This window comes from Orycteropus afer, unplaced genomic scaffold (genome assembly GCF_000298275.1).
Source record: "Orycteropus afer afer isolate SDZICR_OR568_19922 unplaced genomic scaffold, OryAfe1.0 scaffold00596, whole genome shotgun sequence".
Classification (NCBI taxonomy): domain Eukaryota; kingdom Metazoa; phylum Chordata; class Mammalia; order Tubulidentata; family Orycteropodidae; genus Orycteropus; species Orycteropus afer.
Window position 1 is genome coordinate 101,435 of NW_006922183.1, and position 8,394 is coordinate 109,828.

Here is an 8,394-nt window from a genome sequence, read left to right on the forward strand (position 1 = left end):
TACATTCATAAGTAATGAGAGAGGAGTTGAAGTTCACGAATTACCACAGTTGATCTAAATGTTGTTAGAAATGTTGAAGTAGTAAGAAGTAGAGCTAGTATCAAGATGCGCAGAAAAGGAAAGGAAAGCAAGCAGTTCTTTTATGGATAAAATTTTAACTACAGTGTTTGTATTCCCAGGTAGAAAACGCTCTTCCAAATGTAATGGAGTCAGCTTTCTATTTTGAACAAGCCGGAGTTTCTTTGGGCACAGATGAGACTTACCGTATATTTCTTGCCCTCAAGCAACTCACTGACACCCACCCAATCCACAGATGTCGTTTCTGGGGCAAGATCCTGGGTCTGGAAATGAATTACATTGTAGCTGAAGTGGAATTTCGAGAGGGAGAAGATGAAGAGGAGGTGGAAGAGGAAGATGTAGCTGAAGAGAAGGACAATGGAGAAAGTGAAGCTGAAGATGAGGAACACGAATTACCAAAGTTGTTTTACAAAATCCCACAGGCTGTTCCAAAAGAAGAAAGTAGAACAGGAGTCAACAAATATGTCTATTTTGTTTGCAGTGAACCAGGAAGACCGTGGATTAAGTTACCATCTGTTACACCTCTACAAATTGTTATTGCAAGAAAAATCAAGAAATTTTTCACTGGGAGATTGGATGCTCCTGTCATAAGTTACCCACCTTTCCCAGGAAATGAGAGCAATTACTTAAGAGCACAAATAGCTAGAATTTCAGCAGGGACCCACGTCAGCCCTCTTGGATTCTATCAGTTTGGGGAGGAAGAAGGAGAAGAGGAGGAAGAAGCAGAAGGCCGGCGAGAGAGCTTTGAGGAAAACCCTGATTTCGAAGGCATCCCGGTGGTTGATCTAGTGGAATCGCTATCCAATTGGGTTCATCATGTACAATATATTCTCCCTCAGGTAGGTGCTTTGCAATTTTCAATCTATCACCCTACCAGCAAATATTTATTAAATTCTCTCGACAGTGCACAAAGATAAACAACATGAAGCCCATTAGACTCTCAAACCCAAACCCACTGCCAGCAAGTCGATTAGACAGGAAAAAAAAAAAAAAGTGAAAACACAGAGTTAATATATTATTGTCATATAATATGGATCCGAGATTTTCATATAGATTTTTATTTTCCAATAGAAAATCAAATAACTACTTCTATGGAATATTTGACAAGTGATATAAAAAGTGTGTGTATGTGTGTGCTGTGAAATTTCTCTTTTTATATGTTAAATATAAATGGGTGCATTAATTTTGGAAACAGTTATTTTTTTCATTCAATTTCTTTAACATAGGAGCTCTGGTGGCATAGTGGGTAAGGCATTTGGCTGCTAACCAGAAGGTCGATGATTCAAACCCACCAGCTGCTCCACAAGGGAAAGATGAGGCAGTCTACTTCAGTAAAGATTTATAGCCTTGGAGACCAGTGGGGGTCTCTGTGAGTCAGAATTGACTCAGTGGCAGTGGTTCTTTAACATATTGGTGTTAATGGCACTTTTATGACAAGAATAATAAAAGATTCTAAAAAAACAGAGCAAACTGTGCTATGTAACATTTATACAGCACCTATTGTGCCAGGTGCTGTTCTAGCCTTTTATATGTATTATTTCATTTAATTCTTATGACAACCCTATGAAAGATGTACTATTATTACCTTTATATTTGAGATGAGGAAATAGAGACAGTAATTAGGAAATGTGACAAAAGAAACTGATTAGCTAAAACAGCAAGGTCAGATGTGAGGCCAGGCAAAATACATCCAGAGTCCTCTTAACCATTCTGCTATATTGCCTTGTCCACAGGTAGAAGAATCTGCATTATACTTTGATCTAGAGAAGAGAAGTCCTTAGATATCTCTAGATAAGAGATAACTAAATGAAAAGTTATAACCCCCAAACCTCCATACCTAGCCTTGTTACCACATTTTTTACTTTATTGTTATTAAACTCATAATCATAACTATAGTACTTTACTTCCTTCATATAAACCATTTATTACAAACTGGCAAAATGCATTATTTTTTCTTTAAGGTACTGTTAGTTTTAAAATATAGATGTTTTTTAACTTCAAAAGTTGACAAATTTACCTAGATAGAAATAGCACTTGGTAAATGTGTGTTGGAGCTCTGGTGGTGTAGTGCCTAAGGCATTTGACTGCTAACCAGAAGACTGGTGGTTCAAACCCACCAACCACTCCTTGGAAGGAAGATTGGACAATCTACTTCTGTAGTAATACTACCTCAGAAACCCAAGGAAGGGTCACTATGAGTCGGATCCAACTCGACGGCAGTGAGTTTGTTTTTTTTCTTTTTTTAAAAATGTGTGTTGAATGAATGAGTGAATGAATGAATAGTTTAAGTTCCTACACAATGGGACCTTTGCTTGAATCATGCCAGTAATTGTTTTTAACACTAGTGAATACCCTGAGATATTAAAGTCTTCATAAAAATTAAATATTGCAATATTCATTCCCAGGGTCGCTGTAATTGGTTCAACCCCATACAAAAAAGTGAAGAAGAAGAAGAGCAAGAGGATGAAGAAAAAGAAGAAGAAGAAAAAGAAGAGCCTGACTACATCGAACAGGAAGTGGGGCCTCCCCTTCTGACACCAATCTCAGAAGATTTAGGTAATTGTGTATAACCAAAAACATACAAACACACATAGCATATAATATAAAACCAAAAACCAAGTCCATTGCCATTTAATTGAATTCAGATTCACAGTGACCCTATAGGGCAGAGTAGAATTGCCCATAGGGTCTCCAAGGCTATAAAGCTTTACAGAAGCAGACTGCCACATCTTTCTCTCATGGGGCAGCTGGTGGGTTCGAATGGCCAAACTTTTTGATAGACACTGCACCACCAGGGCTAGATAACATACTATGTGTATTTTATGATAGATATATAGAAATTGGAAAGCTCTAAAAAGTGAGCAAGAGCCAAGATTCCATCCCATTTCTCCTTCATGTGTTCTGAGATGGTGGTTGTTGTTAAGTGCTGTCGAGTCAGACCTGACTCATAGCGACCCCTCCTTGGGTTTCTGAGGCGGTATCACTACGGAAGTAGATTGCCCAAACTTCCTTCCATCTGAGATGGTGGGGAGTCCTATATTTAGCTAGCCACACCAGCTTTCTTGGACACAGGTTGAAGGAATGACTCAGGGAGAAACTTAATAAAGCTGGTTGTGGCTCTTACTGGAAATGCTGATGGTTATTTTGTGTATCATTCTTGTCTTGCATTCTACAGGCCATAGATACTAGTTAAAGTAAAATATCATAGGAGACACTATGTTTTATCTATGCTGACTCCATGTTTTGTTTCTTCCTATTCAGTTTTAGGTTATTTTTGCATGCTCTCTTTCATAATAATGATTTGACCCTTCATTTGGTCATCACATATTACTCTCCCCATCCAAATTTCATTGTTCCAGAACAATGCCATATAATATTCTGATTTTATGTTAAGCTGTTGATGTTTTAACTTTTTCATGTCCTGTGTGTTATGCATGTGTGATTCTTTTTTTGTTGTTGTTAAAAAAAAAAAAAAAAAAAAAAATTAAAATAATATAAAAATAACTTCTTTTTGGCACAAATCTGTGTTTTAAATCTTGTTTGTCAGACATTAAGCTTTTAATTTTTTTTTTTTTTTTGGTTTACAGAGGTTCAGAACACACCCCCCTGGACAGCACGTCTATCCTCGAATCTCATTCCTCAATATGCTATTGCAGTCCTTAGATCTAACCTTTGGCCTGGAGCATATGCCTTTTCCAATGGCAAGTAAGTATCCGCTCACTTACAAAGCCATTATTTTAATTATATAAGCTCTGGAAATTATAAATTATCACTAGAATGTTCACCTACTCTCCTTTTCCTCTTTGCTATGTCAGGTATGGCATAAAACTTTCTCAAACAGTATCTGTATTATACAATAAAGCATGAAATTCAGGAAGTTAGGGTAATTTATACTTCTGCACTTTCATCTGAATTACCCAGTTAATTAAGCTAAAATATATTGTTTTTTCCCTTTATGGTTATTTGACCTGTTCATTCACCTCAGTGGATTTGTGGAGGTAACTCTAAGAAGTGTTTAGCTTAAATCTCAGATCATTTTTGTTAGATATTTTGATAAAAAATAATTAAAATATGATTTAGGCTATCACTGTGAAGGGAATTAGGATCAAGAGGATATTAAATACACTTTTATCTCTTGCCTAAAACACAAACTATTTTGTCTTACGCTTCCATATGTCTTACCTAATAACCCAGACAAGAGTTTGCTGGGTTAATAACTTGTTATTTGCCGTCAAGTCGGACCCAACTCACAGCGACCCCTCCTTGGGTTTCTGAGGCAGTATCACTACAGTAGATTGCCCAACCTTCCTTCCAGGGAGCAGCTGGTGGGTTTGAACTGCCGGCCTTCTGGTTAGTAGTCAAGTGCCTTAGGCACTATGCTACTAGAGCCCCTGGGTTAATAATTTAAAAATAAATAAATAAATAAATTTAACTCTGTGGAAGGAATGCCTTTTTAATTCTTCAGTACTATTGCTCTCCCTCTTTGTTTCTTCTTCTTCTTCCTTGAAAATAGATGATTGTAAAAGGCCTTTTATTTGTGGTCTAGTGGTGCCTAAGGCATTTGACTGCTAACCAGAAGGCTGGCAGTTCAAACCCAGCAGCCACTCCTCGGAAGGAAGATTAGATGATCTAGTTCCGTAGTGATACTGCCTTGGAAACACAAGGAGGGGTCACTATGAGTTGGATCTGACTCGAAGGCAGTGAGTTTGGTTTCTTGGCTGGTAGGGTACATTTTGACAGGAGCTGTCCCCATGGTTTTTCTTAATCAGCTTAAGCAGTTAAAAACAAACTAACTCCCTGTGGTCAAGAATTTTTGAGAGATATTTCACCTATAAACAGATTGTTTTTAAGACTTATGGGACTATGGTAAATTTGAAGTACTTTAGAAAGATCAGTTTTTCTTAGCAAAAAAATGTAGTGATCATCAACATTTTTTTTTTTTAACTTATAGAAAGTTTGAAAATTTCTACATAGGCTGGGGTCATAAGTATAGTCCAGGCAACTATACACCACCACTTCCACCACCAGTTTCTCAAGAGTATCCCAGTGGACCGGAAATCACAGAAATGGATGACCCAAGTGTGGAAGAGGAACAGGTTTTCAGGGCTGCACAAGAAGCAGCTATACTTGCAGCTGAGAAAAATGAAGAAACTGAAGATGAAGATGAAGATGAGGATGAGGATGAAGACGATTAACAAGGGTAAAATTAGCTGAGTTTTATGTGGGACTTTCTCATATACACACACACACTCGTACACACACACACACACACACTCATACACACACCTTATGTGGAATTCATTTTATATGTTATTGTTGTTGTTATGTGCCGTCGAGTCAGACCCAACTCATAGCGACCCCTCCTTGGGTTTCCGAGGCAGTATTGCTACGGAAGTAGATTGCCCAGTCTTCCTTCCGAGGAGTGGCTGGTGGGTTTGAACCACCGGCCTTCTGGTTAGTAGTCAAGTGCCTTAGGCACTATGCTACCAGAGCTCCTTGTAATTATATAAGGTATGTAATATACAATTATATATTACATATATATAATTAGGTGTCATATATAAACAACACAACAATATAATTATATATACTCATGGGCAGGGAGTTCTGGTGGTGTAGTGCCTAAGTTATTTGACTGCTAACCAGGCTAGCAGTTCAAACCCACCAGCCACTCCTTGGAAGGAAGGTTGGGCAATCTATTTCCATAGCAATACTGTCTCAGAAACCCAAGGAGGAGTGGCTATGGGTCAGATCCGACTCAACGGCAGTGCATCGTTTTTTATACTCATGCAGAATTTTATTCCTTAAAAATGTCAAACTTGGAATTTCATATTTGAAACTACTGTGTTGATGGATTTTCTCAAGCTACAGCTATGGCATATGTACTTGTGTATTCTTATGTTTTAAAAATATTTTTTAAAAAGTCTCGTTTAATTTCTAACATTGATAAATATTAAACGCTAAAATTCACACAAGCTTCTTGGTGACTTCCGCATTTTTTAGGTGTCAAGAAGTACCAAGGCCAAAAATATTAATAACCACTGACCTACAGCATCTATTCTTAACCAGTGATACTGTGTGCAAATATTGTATGTGCATGTTTTAATGTTTTTCTTCTCCCTGGGGTGAGGGTTCCTAATTCCATCACCTACCCAAAGATTATGGGAACACTCAAACTTTTATTCTTTTACTTCTCCCAGAACTTTCTTAATCTGACTCCTTTATCCTGTAGAAATTGGTTTGAACTGATTAAAGAAAAATAGTTTGCTGGTGGTTAGCTGGGATATCCAAGACTTCAGACTTATTTTTTCTACCACTGCTACTCTAAAACTAGTAATTATTTTCACTAACTCAAATGTATTTCTAAGGTTTGTATTTGCCAGGCACCCTGAGGCTACCATTAAAAACTACACATCACCTCAGAGCTCATCAAGCTTATGTTCAAGGAGGGAATATAAAAAAGGTAAATGGAATTAGAATAGATTGTAACTTAGCAAGTATTGTGATACAAATATTACTGAGCATCATACAAGTGTTTCTCAAACTCTGTGAAGGGCCAATTTAAAAAAAAAAAAATTGCAATTCATTAGTTACTTTTTAAAAAAAATATATGAATAAAAAATTGTCACAGCAACTCTCAATTTCTCTAACAGACTTACAGTGCAACAGACAGGCAAACAATTCACGAGCCACTGATCTACACTTGGAGTGATATTGCTGTTAAACACTTAGAAGGTACACATAATCCAGGCTTGAACAGCTCAGGAAGCACTTCTAAGAGTGACAGGTAGAGTGCTATGGGAAGAAGTGTTCTAGGTAGCAAACACCAGCTGTATGTTAAAAAAGGACTTTTGGCTGAAAGAAGTGGAATTGTGAAAGGAGTAGTGAGAGATAAAACTGGAGAGATAAGCTGGGGCCAGATTATGGAGGATGTTTGGATTTTATCCATGTGCAATGAAGAGGATTACACGAGAAAGCCACAAAATCACATCTGTATCTTAGAGCATTTGGACTTTAGTGTGGAAGATGGATTGACAGAGAATCAAGACCTGAGGTAGGAATACGAGTTAGGAGATAAAATTAGAGAATTTAGGTTAAGAGAGAATGGTGGCATGAATAAATGCACGAGGATATGAAGTAGAAACTGGCAGTACTATTTCACTCTTGAAGTACAGCTTGCGAGTTTTTACTGGAGCATCTATAATTTATAAAACTTCAGTCAAGTAAGGTTCTTATTCGTCATGGAGTAGTAGACACTTGATTTTCTTTTTTGTTGCTGAGTATCCATTTACTTATCTGCCCTGATATCCTTTTGAGGAGCTGCTTATGTCCCATACAGGTACAGTCTCATACCCTCTCTGGAACCTGCATGTTGAGCAGGCAGGCATTCTACCTCATCTCCGAACCAAACTGTTCCTGCTATAAATTAGATGGTTTTTCAGCCTCTTGAGCTGTTTGGTTCTAGTCCAGTCTAGTTACCGGTTGATTTTTGTGAGCTTCTGATAATCTTTCAATGAATTCCCTTCTGTTTGTTTGCCAGACAAGTATTCTTGCTTGCAACCAAAGAATATTAACTGATATACATAGCATATCCAGCACCTATCAATATCTATCTGAAAGTTCCTATCCTACAGGGCATATCAAACGTGAGATTATAAATAATTAAATATTTAAAATATTTAGGCAATTATCTAACAATATTTAACTATTTAGGATAATAAATAATAATAAATATTTATTTAACAAAAGCAAATCCCCTTTTATAGACCAATGTCTATTAAAAATCAAGGTAATTGTTGTAGCTGTGAAGAATACATTATACAACATTATGCATGTTCTTTAACTGAAGAAAGCAGAATGGTGTAATGGTTCAGATCCTGGATTATGATTATTTTCTAACAATATTTCCTGGGCAAAATACTAAATCTTGGCACTTCATCTTCTTCTTCAAAAGAATAATAGTACTTGTCTCACAGGGCTATTTGGAAGGTTAAACTAATCAATATATAATGCTAAGAGGAGCACCTAACATAATTAAAGACTTAATAAATATTAGCTTATGGCTATAACAGAAAATCTGTTTCTGAAACAATGAAAAAGAAAACCAAACACTAACAGTGCAAAGCAAGATATTTTATTGAAATCATTATTAAACAAAGTACTACATTTATAATTTACTTAATTCAGACACTTTAGAAAATGAAATTATATTGCAAATTGAATACTTAACAGAACTGAGATTCAGATGTTGTACTAAGCATTTAATGAATTTGGAAGACAAAGTATAATTCAACAGTCATCAAAATGCTCAATTCT

At 36.6% G+C, this 8,394-nt stretch overlaps 1 protein-coding gene across 1 annotated transcript in view; it reads left to right on the plus strand.

Annotated features, from left to right (window-relative positions):
• The window catches only part of RSPH4A (radial spoke head component 4A), an 18,393-nt gene extending 13,120 nt beyond the window's left edge, over positions 1 to 5,273 (plus strand). Inside the window, exons 3-6 of the mRNA XM_007956262.2 lie at positions 180 to 917; positions 2,484 to 2,634; positions 3,666 to 3,783; positions 5,030 to 5,273. Of these exons, the coding sequence (XP_007954453.1) occupies positions 180 to 917; positions 2,484 to 2,634; positions 3,666 to 3,783; positions 5,030 to 5,273 (1,251 nt within the window). The remainder of the gene's footprint in view (positions 1 to 179; positions 918 to 2,483; positions 2,635 to 3,665; positions 3,784 to 5,029) is intronic.
• The last annotated feature ends 3,121 nt before the right edge of the window (positions 5,274 to 8,394 follow it).